The following is a 14,119-nucleotide window of genomic DNA, read 5'->3' on the forward strand; positions in this document are numbered from 1 at the left end:
CATATCACCAATTCAGGGAGAACAGAATATTATTAAGAAAGCTAATGCAAACCCATTTCAAAAAATTTATCCTATAATCACCCTAAAAACTTGCAATTTCAAAGCTCCACTGCAGAATAGCATACTGGATTAATTATGCCAGACTGCAGCAGTAACCTTGAATTAAAGCTGCAACCTTCTATTTTTAAGAAACACTTGCCTTTCTGGTTGATGAAACCTGTCGTCCCATCAGGTAACAGACGTGACCAGGAAAGAGAGAAGCGGTAATGAGTCAATCCAAGCTGTTTGATACATTTCAAATCTTCCTCCCACAGAGTGTAGCTGCCACAAGCTACATCGCCAGTCTGGTTCTTGAAAACTCTCTCTCCTCCCTGATGGGTGAATGTGTCCCAGACACTAGGGCCTTTTCCATCTGCATCCCAGCCTCCTGAGAAAAAAGAAGAAAATGAAACAGTTACACTCTTGACATCAAATGTAAATATTTGTCACCAAAAGAACATACCTCATTAACTCAATGTACCATATTTATAACTTTAAAACATGCCTTTAAAATAGCATGCATGAGTGAATTGTGTGTTTAGCTGTCCTTGATCCCTGAAGCTGACTGGTGGCAAATGAAAAATTATTTCATAGTGCTGCCACATAGCAGGCTTTCATGGTTCATTTTCTGAAGATTTCCCAGCTGGTAAACAGAGGCAGGCCCCAGCTTATGAATGTCTGAGTTGCAGATACCTCCTCCTGGCCATGACTGACAAGCCTTGTCCTTATTGTGCCTGACAGAGTCTCAGAACCTTGTCTTTGGCCCTCTACACTTGAACTCTATTCTCCTGCTAACTAACAATGGAGCCTGCAATGGTCCAGTCAATTATCGTGGGGAGGGCACTAGTCTCTGCTACTGTTAACGTATTAGTATCCTACCTTCATTCATGCATCCCTCCATTAATTCCACAAATGTTACATGTGTTACATGTCGGGATCTACGCTGAGCACAGAAGTTAACCTGGTGCACTCTGCTCTGTTTCCTGTCTTTGGAGAACTTAGCTATGGGTAACTGTAAAACAGCCAAGGTAAAAGACTTGTCAGAAAACCAAGGATGGGGCATTTATCCAGATGTGAGCTAGAGTTGGAGGTCTCTTAGAGAAATGACTTTTAGACAGACACCTCAAAAATTGGGTCATCAAGGTGAATTGCTGGGAGGTGGGAGTGGGAATAAAATAGAAAAAAAAAGAGAAGCTAGGATCCAAATAAGCCCACAAGAAAGAGAGAGTGTTGCACATTAGAAGAGAGTAAAAGTTACATTACAGTTGGAATATCTGTACACATAGAGATCTTGTTTAAAATGTAGTTAGAATCCATTTTATGGTAAAAGGAGTAGTTTTAAAAATCTCATGACTTCCTCATTTCACTTCTAGGTACATACCCTGAAGAAATGCGCATGTAGTTTCACAAAGAAATTATAGGAGATCATTGAGACAGAAACATCTGTAATAACAAACTCTTGGAAACAACTCACATTCTATCAACAGTAGAAGAGATAATTTGAGGTAGAAGCATACAGATGAAACACAAATCAGTAGTTAAAGGGAATGAATCAGAGCATCAATAACCCTCCACTATAGTGTTCCCCCAAATTTATGTTGAAATCTTAATGCCAATGTGATGGTATGAGGAAGTGGGGTCTTTGGCAGGTGTTACGTCATGAGGGTGGAGCCCCCAGGAATGAGTTAGTGCCCTTATAAAAGACCCCCCAGAGTTCCCCAGTCCCTTGGGCCATGTGAAAATGCAGACGTTTTTGATGCACAAGAGGATCCTCAACCAGCCATGCCAATGTTCTCATCTCAGATTTGCAGCCTTCAGAATTGTGAGAAATAAATATATTTGTTGTTTATAAGCCATCCAGTTTATGAGTATTTTGTTATAAGCCTCCAAATGGACTTAGCCTCCAAACAATAAAGCTATACAATCAAAAAAAACAAAACAAAACAAAACAAAAAACACCACTTGAGATTCAAAAGAATGTATCCAGGGACAAAGGGGTGGAATTTAGATTTTTAGGGCAGTAAAAATGTTCTACATGATATTGTAATGGTGGATATATTATCAAAACCTATAAACTTATAAACTATGAACTTCATTTAATAGTTTTATATTGATATTCATTCATCAATTGTAATAATTGTCTCACAGGAATGCAAGCTGTTACTTGTAGTGGAAACTGGGGAATTGGGTATTTGGAAACTCTTAGTAGATTCTGCTCAATTTTTCTGTAAACCTAAAATTATTCTAAAATATAAAGTCTACCAATTTTTAAAGAACATATACAATATGTTTATCCTGTCTTGTATATTTTAAATATGTAAAATAATCCATGTATATTCTGAACATGTACATATGAGATAAAAATACAACATGCCTGTAAATGATCAATTCAGACTAGTGGTTACCTTCAGGGAGAAAAAAAAGGTAATAGAACAAAAAAGGAGTTTGACTGCATCTCTTATGTTTTATTCCTTAAAAGGGTCTAGGGGTATTTGGGGAGCTGTTTATTACACAGCCTTTTTTATGTGCTTAAAATATTTCATAATGATTTTTATATAAGGAAGAAGGTCACAGAGTAAATTAAAACAATTACAGGAAGGTCTTTCAGGTCCTAATTTAGCATCTACTTACTTGTATTTTGGGCACAATTTAAACTGAATTAGGTACTAGTTTTTAGACCAACAAGAGAACAGCATAGACTATAAAATATAAGAGGGGATCATGGGAAGACAGGAGAGACAGGTAAAAGGAAGAACTCCAACAAAAGCAAAAATGACAGTTGAAATCAGGGTAGGGTACTAAGTATCCATACAAAGAAATCATGAACATTAAAAAATGATTGTATTCTGGAGTCATAATTTAGAGGCAAAAGGTTTCATACATCCCAATGGCTCTCAGTTTATGTCTGTATATGGGATTTAGAAGGATGGGGGAAAAGAATACTGATATTCAATCTTAGAATGAAATAGGTATGAGTATTAAAATTGAATTTTAGTCAAGTATGGAGCTCATGGTATCAGATAATTGATTTAATAGATGAAGAAGCTTAACCTCAGAGATTTTAAGCAATGGAGTTCTAGAAAATATTGACAAATGGCTATATGTTTAAAAATGTGGGGGCACTGGGATGGCTCAGTTGGTAGAGTATACAAGTCTTGATGTCATGAGTTCAAGCCCCACATTGGACATAGAGCTTACTTAAACAAATAAAAATAAATAAATAAATAAATAAATAAATAAATAAATGTGTACATATGTTTATTAGGAATTTTATTTACATAACAGTTGTATAGTATACAATTTCCAAATAATATACAATATTCTTTTTTTTTTTAAAGATTTTATTTATTTATTTGACAGAGATCACAAGTAGGCAGAGAGGCAGGCAGAGAGAGAGAGGAGAGGAAGCAGGCTCCCTGCCAAGCAGAGAGCCCGATGTGGGACTCGATCCCAGAATCCTGAGATCATGACCTGAGCTGAAGGCAGAGGCTTAACCCACTGAGCCACCCAGGCGCCCCGAATATACAATATTCTTTACTGTAAATTCTCAGAGAATGCTATTTTAGATTTCTGTCAAATCCTTATATTGGTAACCAAACTATGGTTGCAATCTAACAAATGAGTGCAGTTCTCACATGAATGTTAACCAGTATATTTTTTTAATTTTTTTTAATTTATTTTCAGTATAACAGTATTCATTATTTTGGCACCACACCCAGTGCTCCATGCAATCCGTGCCCTCTCCAATACCCACCACCTGGTTCCCCCAACCTCCCACCCTCCGCCCCTTCAATACCCTCAGATTGTTTTTCAGAGTCCATAGTTTCTCATGGTTCACCTTCCCTTCCAATTTCCCTCCACTCCCTTCTCCTCTCTAACTCCCCTTGTCCTCCATGCTATTTGTTATGCTCCACAAATAAGTGAAGCCATATGATAATTGACTCTCTCTGCTTGACTTATTTCATTCAGCATAATCTTTTCCAGTCCCGTCCATGTTGCTACAAAAGTTGGGTATTCATCCTTTCTGATGGAGGCATAATACTCCATAACGTATATGGACCACATCTTCCTTATCCATTTGTCCGTTGAAGGGCATCTTGGTTCTTTCCACAGTTTGGTGACCGTGGCCATTGTTGCTATAAACATTGGGGTACAGATGACCCTTCTTTTCACTACATATGTATCTTTGGGGTAAATACCCAGGAGTGCAATTGCAGGGTCATAGGGAAGCTCTATTTTTAATTTCTTGAGGAATCTCCACACTGTTCTCCAAAGAGGCTGCACCAACTTGCATTCCCACCAACAGTGGAAGAGGGTTCCCCTTCCTCCACATCCCCTCCAACACATGTTGTTTCCTGTCTTGCTAATTTTGGCCATTCTAACTGGTATAAGGTGGTATCTCAATGTGGTTTTAATTTGAATCTCCCTGAGGGCTAATGATGATGAACATTTTTTCATATGTCTGATAGCCATTTGTATGTCTTCATTGGAGAAGTGTCTGTTCATATCTTCTGCCCATTTTTTGATATGATTATCTGTTTTGTGTGTGTTGAGTTTGAGTTTATAGATCCTGGATATCAACCTTTTGTCTGTACTGTCATTTGCAAATATCTTCTCCCATTCCCTGGGTTGCCTCTTTGCTTTGTTGACTGTTTCCTTTGCTGTGCAGAAGCATTTGATTTTGATGAAGTCCCAAAAGTTCATTTTCACTTTTGTTTCCTTTCCCTTTGGAGACACATCTTGAAAGAAGCTGCTGTGGCTGATATCGAAGAGGTTACTGCCTATATTCTCCTCTAGGATTCTGATGGATTCCTGTCTCACATTGAGGTCTTTTATCCATTTCGAGTTTATCTTTGTGTACGGTGTAAGAGAATGGTCGAGTTTCATTCTTCTACATATAGCTGTCCCGTTTCCCAGCACCATTTATTGAAGAGACTGTCTTTTTTCCATTGTATATTTTTTCTTGTTTTGTCGAAGATTATTTGACCATAGAGTTAAAGGTCCATATCTGGGCTCTCTACTCTGTTCCACTGGTCTATGTGTCTGTTTTTATGCCAGTACCATGCTGTCTTGGTGATCACAGCTTTGTAGTAAAGCTTGAAATCAGGTAACGTGATGCCCCCAGTTTTATTTTTGTTCTTCAGCATTTCCTTGTGATTCGGGTTCTCTTCTAATTCCATACAAATTTTTGGATTACTTGCTCCAGCTCTCTGAAAAATACTGATGGAATTTTGATCAGAATGGCATTAAAAGTATAGATTACTCTAGACAGTATAGACATTTTAAAAATGTTTATTCTTTCAATCCAAGAGCATGGAATGGTTTTCCATCTTTTTGTATCCTCTTCAATTTCTTTCATGAGTGTTCTGCAGTTCCTTGAGTACAGATCCTTTACCTCTTTGGTTAGGTTTATTCCCAGGTATCTTATGGTTCTTGGTGCTATAGTAAATGGAATCGAATCTCTAATTTCCCTTTCTGTATTTCCATTGTTAGTGTATAAGAAAGCCACTGATTTCTGTACATTGACTTTGTATCCTGCCACGTTGCTGAATTGTTGTATGAGTTCTAGTGGTTTGGGGGTGGAGTCTTTTGGGTTTTCCATATAAAGAATCATGTCATCTGTGAAGAGAGAAAGTTTGACTTCTTCATTGCCAATTTGGATACCTTTTATTTCTCTTTGTTGTCTGATTGCTGTTGCTAGGACTTCTAATACTATGTTGAACAAGAGTGGTGAGAATGGGCATCCTTGTCATTGTTAACTAGTATTTTTGCTTAAATTAATGGACAAAATAAAAGGAAAACATAACACTGTACAAGGATTTCACTTGTTCATCAGTGACATGAGCTACACCTTCCCTGAACTAGAAGAATATTTCCTCAAATGTTTGTCCTACTCACAATGTGACACTATAGACATGACACACTTTTAATTTTACCCTGCATTATTAACATTTTCTCTATCACTTTCTTAGGTCCTAACAACAGAACAAGGAATCAAATACTGATTTGCAGCAGTTGCCAATTTCTCCAGTGTAAATACTTTCACCATGGCCAATTTCAAGCAACCAATAGGTTGGTACTAAAGGCAGAGTGGGGAAAAGATGAGCAATAACACACCATTATATAGTATATAGACAAAAGAATAACCTCAATGACTTTTGGTTATATGTAAGAGCATAGGGTATAAATGAAATTTAGTAAAATAATGAGGAAGTAACGATTTTGAGCCTTAATTACCTTTCATTTTAATATAAATTATGTCCTTATAAGTTTCTATAATTTAATTTTTAGTAATGGATATGTTTAAGAATCAGTTCACAAGGGGCACGTGGTTCAGTAGGTTAAGTAGGTGGTTCAGTAGGTTAAGCGTCCAACTCTTGATTTTGGCTCAGGTCAGGGTCATAACATTGAACCCATGTCAGTTCCTCACTTAGTGCAGAGTCTGCTTGAGATGCTCTGTCTCTCTCACCCTCTGCCCCTCCCCTCAACCATGCATGTTCTAAATAAATAAATAGATAAATAAATAATATCTTTTTTAAAAAATAGAATCAGGCCACAAAATTATTGAAAGCTTAACAATAGGTACTGGTGAACAGTACAAGCTGGCTTCCTGAATCACTGATAAGTGACTTGTCTAAGACCACACTGTTAGTAAGTAGGGAAGTGAAGGTATATTTCCAGATCTATGTGATATTGAAGTTCAAGTCCATTCAATGAACTATGCTACTTTTAGTAATAATGAGTGATGAAGGAAGAGTCAACTAGTGCCCATGCTACTCAATTTATGAAGCCTAAGATGTACATAACACATTTAGGATACCTTTTGGAAAACACTCCATTGAAAGTGCCTAAAACAAGCAATGACAATTTAAGGGGGGTATGTCAGCTATCAGGAAGATATACTTTTTTTTTTTTTTTTTTTTAGGAAGACATACTTATGTGGAGCACTTCATTCTACATGTATACCAGCTAGACAAAGCATGTCTAAGCAACACTGTTTCCAAAAGAAACTAAAATTTAAATTAAAATCAACCATTATAATTGGAATTTTGATAACAAAACATATAGTGGCTGGTACTCACTAGTATTTTAATGCAAATTTGGTGAAATCAATAATTCACTTGTTCATTAGTGATATTCTGTAAATGCAATTATGTCCATATTCTGAAAATATGATTGTCCTTTATGAGGAGTAAGACTAGCATTTCCAGATGGAAGACATACCCTAAACTATCCTTCAAACAACTATAATTGCTGGATGAAATATAGGAACTACATTTTTAAATGTGTCATTGATCTGGTGGGATGGTAGGCAACTCAAAAACAAAGTGCGAGAGGTGATTCAGAGGCACAAATGAGCAGTGATGCTGGCTTCTGTCTTGAGCGCATCTGCCAAGCCCAGATGATGTGAGCTGCCATTGTAATGGCCTTATGGAACAAGGCAGAAAGGAGCTGAAGTCTAAAGCTTACCAAGGATGGGAAGCCTCCATGAACATGCTTACATCAGGCTGGCAACGCAAACACTCTACACCCTGTACAAGAATAAACAAGAAACAAACCCTACCTGAGAAAGAGACAACAAAGCAACCAGCTTGAAACAAAGTTAGGTGGAAGGGGGAAATGACTCCTCAATGCCTGCAACAACAATCTAGCCCTCCAGCCATTAATTGTGACAAGGGAAAAAAAAAAGGTATCAGACATATGAGCTCTCATTGGATACTGAGAAAAAAAAAAATCTGGTCTGACTGGTCATTATAGGAGAGTAAGTTTCACCATAACAATTAGGCAGACCAAGAAAGATAAAAATCCAGGACCCAGGAAACAGGAATTCAGCAGAAAAAAAATCAAGAAAGAGAAATCTCCAGCTAGTGGTAAAAGAAGACCTCCAAGGATACAACTGTGCAGCAAATGTAGGTACTAACCAGTCCATGCAAGCACATCACAGGCTGTAGGAAATAGTTCTTCATGAAGATTGAACTAATAGAATATATAGTGTTTTTTTAAAGATTTATTTATTTATTTGAGATAAAGAGAGTGTAAGTGAGAGATCATGAGTCGCAGGGGTAGGGGGACAAAGGGAGAGAGAGACACAGGCTCTCCACGAAACAGGGGGCCCAAAGCAGGGCTTGATCCCAGGACCCTGGGATCATGACCTGAGCCAAAGAGAAGCTACACCAACTGAGCCACTTAGGGGCCCCTAGTATGATTTTTTTGTAATTATAAAAATTTATTATGAGGGGAGCGCCTGAGTGGCTAGGATGGTTAAGCAGCCAACACTTGATTTCGGCTCAGGTCATGATTTCAGGGTCATGATAGGAGCCCCACAGGCCCTTTGTGCTCAGTGGAGAGTCTGCTAGACAGTCTGTCTCTTTCTCCCCCCTACCCTCCTCCCCCCATGCTCATGCTCTCTCTCTCTCTCTCTCTCTCTCTCTCACTCTCTCAAATAAATTTTAAATTTAAAAAAAAATTATTATGGAATTGACAGAATGCACAAAAATAGACAGAATAATACAGCAAAGCTGTATATACATGGCTCAGCTTTAGCAGTTTTCAATATGATGCCAATCTTGTTTCATTTGTATCTACCCAAGCTCCTTCATTCAATCTGTAAACATTGCAGTATGTGCTCTGACAAGAGTAGTTGTTAATTGTGGTAAAATACATATAACATAACCAGCTTAACTACTTCCAAGTGTACAGCTCAGTAACATCAAATACATTCATGTTGTGAGACTGTCACCACATCCATCTCCAGAACTCTTTTCATCTTGCAAAACTAAAACTCTTTATCAAGTTAGCGGTAACTCCCCACTTTTTATGGTATTGGAATCACGCATGGGATCAGTGAAAGGAGGAAGGTAAAGGGAAAAAAAAGTGGACAAATGGGTAAATCCTCACTTTTCACAGTGAGAAGACAATAAATTATGCCTGTAACAGGACGAAAATCAAGAACTAGTAATATAAGCATGCTTAAACTACATAGTCAATGCCAAAAGGATGAACTAAAACAGTTAAAGGGGTTCCTCTAGGAGAGGAACATGGAAGGGGACCAGGGATTGATGATTTCTGAAACAGTCTCATTTTGGTTCTTTAAAAGGTTTTAGTTTATAAACTTGAGTTAGCATGAAACTTAATTTAAGAAATAATATTAAATGAAACACTAAGAGAGAGGATGGTCAATAAAGACATTAATAAATATATGGATAATCTAAACAAGCTCTTAACATATAAAAGGATAATGTCTATTTTGTGAGAATTAAGAATAACTAAATAAAACTAAAATACTAGACAAAAACAACATATAAGCACGGGAGGGAGAAATCAGAGTTAAAGTATCCTCAGGTCCAAAGTGGAATTTATTGTTTTAAAGAAGAGTCCAGGGCGCCTGGGTGGCTCAGTTGGTTAAGCGACTGCCTCAGTCTCGGGTCATGATCCTGGAGTCCTAGGATCAAGTCCCACATCGGGCTCTTTACTTGGCAGGAAGTCTGCTTCTCCCTCTGACCCTCCCCCTTCTCATGCTGTCTCTCTCTCTCTCCCTCTCTCTCTCAAATAAATAAATAAAATCTTAAAAAAAAGAGTCAGGGCATCTCTAGCAAAAGTTTTGTACCAGGCTCAGTTCTACACATTTTATATATATCTTAACCCTTCACAAAAATATTATGAAACAACAGCCGTTATCACCCCCATTTTCAGATAAGGAAACTGAGTGAAGAAGGTAAGTAACTTGCTCAGATTACCATGAACCAGAGCTGAGATTCTAACCCAGAATTCCAGAGCCTAATCTCTCTCTCTCTCTCTTTTTTTTTTTTTTTGTAAAGATTTTATTTATTTATTTGATAGAGAGATCACAAGTAGTCAGAGGCAGGCAGAGAGAGAGAGGAAGCAGGCTCCCTGCTGAGCAGAGAGCCCCATGCGGGACTTGATCCCAGGACCCTGAGATCATGACCTGAGCCAAAGGCAGAGGCCTAATCCACTGAGCCACCCAGGTGCCCCAGAGACTAATCTCTTAACTGGCAGGCTAGAGAGGGGAAACTAAATAAATGAACTAAAAGAAGGGTAAGAAAATCAGAAAAAATAAGCATAGGCATTGTAAGAAAAATAAAAGCATAAAGCATAAAATAAGATGGTATGACAAGATATAAATTACCACTTATAACAGTAAAGTCAATGCACTCTATTCCTCAGATAAAAGACAAAGATTACCAGATCAGATTTTTTTTTAATATAGAAAAATTTGAAAGCCAAAATATGGAAAAAGATATCCCTGCTCTTACCCCACCATCAAAAAGCAAAGGACTTCAGTGGGAAACTGAGCATTCCTGGAGATAACATGGACACTACACGACAGCACTATTTTAAACATGTATGCACCCAGGAATCTGGTTGTCAAACATGTGAAGCAAAAATTAAGAAACTGAAAAACTAAATTGACAAATCCCTTTCCATGATGGGAGATTTTGATAAATCTAAGTTCTATCGAACATCTAAAAAGCAAAACAAGCTAACAACAACAACAACAAAAAAACAAAACTCTACTCCTACAGAAATTATTCCAGAAAATAAGAAAAAAATTACTCAATTCATTTTATGTGATTAGAATAACCTTGATACCAAAAACTTTCTCAGAACTGAAAAAACAGAGAATAAGGACAGCAGACATCAGCGATCTTGATCTAATGTATATATATATATGACATTGCACAACAATGAATAATACAACTGAAGAATACAATTTTGTCAAGAAGACAAAATCTATGAAAATTGAGCACAAATTAGTCCATAGATAAAGTCTCCAAAAATTTCAAAAGTTTGGAGAAACAGAGTTGACAAACTTTCACCAGTTATATTAGAATTCAAACACTAAAGAACATTAGAAACGTCCAAAAGTTGGGGGATGCCTAAGTGGCTCAGACCGTTAAGCATCTGCCTTCGGCTCAGGTCATGCTTTCAGGGACCTGGGCTGGGGTCTCAAGTCAGGCTCCGTGCTCAGTGGGGAGGCTACTTTTCCCTCTCAGTCTGCCCCACGCCTACTTGTACTCTCTCTGTGTGTGTCTCTCTCTCAAATAAATAAAATCTTTAAAAAAAAAAAAAAGAAAGAAAGAAAAACTTCCTAATGTTAAGGAAACTAAAAAGGTACATCTGAATAACTTAAGGCTTAAAGAAGGCATAATGGTGGTCACCAGAAAATATTAAAAACTACATAACAGAAAGATAAATATGAAAACATTATGATATCTAAGTGGTATTTAGAGAGAAAGCCTTAATTCATGCATTAGAAAAGATGCAAGCCTCAGAGTCAATGTGCTAAGTATCTCACTTTAACGTATAAAAGAGAGAGAAGGAGGAAGAGGAGAAGGAGGAGGAGGAGAACAAAGACAAATAAATAAGAAAAAATAAGGTAATATCAGAAATAAGAAAATAGAAAACAAACCAGGATAGAAAGGATTAATAGAGGCAAAAAGTCATTTTTAGAAAAGTCTAATAAGCTAGAAGCACCCCTGCAAAATATTTTTTTAATTGGAGAAGATAAAAGTATTAGTAATGCAAAGGGGAATAGATCTACAGAAACTGTAGAGATTATAGTGATGAAAATAGTGTATTACTTTTAAAACTTTATTAAAACATGTTTGAAAATTATTTGGAAATGACAAATTTTAGGAATTTGAACCTTAGCAAAATTGATTCAAGGAAAAGTGAAAAACCTGAAAGATCTTAACTATCTCAAAATTTAATCAGTAGTGGGGCACCTAGGTGGCTCGGTAGTTAAGCGTCTGCCTTTGGCTCAAGTCATGATCCCTGGGTCCTGGAATGGAGCCCCACATCTGGCTCCCTGTGCTTCTCCCTCTCCCACTTCCCCAGCTTTTGTTCCCTCTCTCTGTCAAATAAATAAATAAAATCTTTAAAAAAAAAACTTAAGTCAGTAGTTAAAATGTTCCCCAACGAAAATACCATGCCAGTTGGTTTTAATATTGAGTTCTATCAAACATTTAAAAACAAACCAAAAATGTCTGCTGTTGTACAAATTATTCCAAAAAAAATTTTTTTAAGAATTTCTCAATTTATGTGGCTAGAGTATCCTGGTTCTAAAACCAGAAAATAACAGTACATGAAAGGAAAAATTAGAAGCCAATTTCACTCATAAACATAGTTGTAAATGAAGAGACTTGGAAATTTAAAAAAAAAAAAATCTAAATTAAACTTCAAGAGATAAAAACTACAATGTCTGAAACAAAAAATACACCAGATGGCATTAACAAAAGATGAAACATTGCATAAGAAATGATTAGTGTATTTGAAGACATAGCAACAGAAACTCTCTAAAATGAAACATGAAAATAAAAGGACTCAAATGTAAACAAAGGATCATGATGTCTGAGACAACTTCAGTCAGCATAATATACATGTAATCAGAATCTCCAAAGGAGGGGGGAAAAAGGAGGGGACAAGCAAATTTTTGGAAGAAATAATGACTGAAAAAAATTTTTTGATGTAATGAAATCTAGAGATCCCAGATCAATGAAACCCAAGCCCAAGACAAATGAAGAAAACTATGCCAAATCATAACCAAATTGCTCAAAACCAGTCATGAAGAGAAAAATCTTAAAAGCTGCCAGAAGAAAAAGATATATAATGTCTAGAGGAACAAAGATAACAAAGCAGTGGATTTGTTGTCAAAAAACAATGCAAGCAAGAAGAATCTTTTTTTTAATATATAATTTTTTAAAAATATTTTATTTATTTTGACAGAGACACAGTGAGAGAAGGAACACAAGCAGAGGAAGTGGGAGAAGCAGGCTTCCCGCTGAGCAGGGAGCCTGATACAGGGCTCAAACCCAGGACTCTGGGATCATGACCTGAGCTGAAAGCAGATGCTTGACGACCGAGTCACCCAGGCACCCCTGGAGTAACATCTTTAAAAAATGAAAGGGACAAAAACCTGTGTAACTAAAATTTTATACCACCAAAATATCTCAAAAATGAAGGCTAAATACTTTTCCAGACTTGCCAAAGTCAAAGAATTCATCACCAGCAAACCCTCAATACCTTAAAGAAAGTCCTTCAGGCAGTCAGCAATGGATGCCAGATGAAAGTATGGATCTACACAATAGAATGAAAAGCACCAAAAATGGTAATTACATGGGTAAATACATAAGATTCCTTTTTATTATTCAAATCTCTTTAATAGATAATTTATTGGGTAAAGAAAAATAATGATAATGTAATATAAATTTTATAATATACATAGACATGAAATGTATGGTGACAATACCACAAAGACCAGGGAGGAAGAAACAAGTGTGTTGTTGTAAGAGTCTTTAGATATGCATGAAGTAGTATAATACCACTTGAAGGTAGACTGTAGCAAGGTAAAGATGTATACTATAAGTCCTACAGGAAACACTAAAATAATAAAACAGAGAGTTATGGTTAGTAAGCCAGCAAAGAATATATAGTAGAGTCATTAAAAATAAGTTAGCTGAGAAAGAAAAAGAGGGAAATGAGAACAAAAGACAGATAGAAGAAATAGAAAATAAATAGCAAGATAGCAGATTTAAACTCAGCCATATCAATATCATTAAATGTAAATGAGTCTAAACAATTGAAAGGCAGAGATAATCAGATTGAATAAGAACATCAAACTCAACTATTTACTGCCTATAAGAAACCCACTTTAACTATAAAGACAAAAGAAGGTTAAAAGTATCAGGATGAAAAAAAGACATACCACGCTAATTCTAATCAAACAAAACTAGAGTGGCAGTATTAATACCCATGTAGATTTCAGGGTAAGAATATTACTAGGTATATGAAAAATCATTTCACAAAATTAAAGGGGTCAATTTATCAAGAAGATTTACAATCCTAAGTGTTCATGCGCCTAATAACAGAGATCCAAAATACATGAAGCAGAACCTAATAGAACTGCCAAAAATAGAAAAATCCATGATTGTATTTGGCTATTTCAATTAAAAATAGACCAACAAGACTATAGAAAAATGGACAAAAGATGTAAACAGTTCCTTCACAGAAGGAGAAACACATGGCTAGTAAACACTTTAAAAAAATGTAAGAGAACATT

The 14,119-nt window shown here is 36.4% G+C and overlaps 1 protein-coding gene across 4 annotated transcripts in view; it reads right to left on the bottom strand.

Moving 5' to 3' along the window:
* The window catches only part of LOC131825323 (cytosolic beta-glucosidase), a 112,948-nt gene that overhangs the window by 71,406 nt on the left and 27,423 nt on the right, over positions 1-14,119 (bottom strand). For all 4 annotated transcript variants that reach the window (XR_009351205.1, XM_059164643.1, XM_059164625.1 and 1 more), the window contains exon 2: positions 200-427. Coding sequence is in view for 3 of the 4 variants with exons in the window: in XM_059164643.1 (XP_059020626.1) it covers positions 200-427 (228 nt within the window). In the remaining variant the exon portion in view is untranslated. The remainder of the gene's footprint in view (positions 1-199; positions 428-14,119) is intronic.

Source organism: Mustela lutreola, chromosome 1 (assembly GCF_030435805.1).
Source record: "Mustela lutreola isolate mMusLut2 chromosome 1, mMusLut2.pri, whole genome shotgun sequence".
NCBI lineage: Eukaryota > Metazoa > Chordata > Mammalia > Carnivora > Mustelidae > Mustela > Mustela lutreola.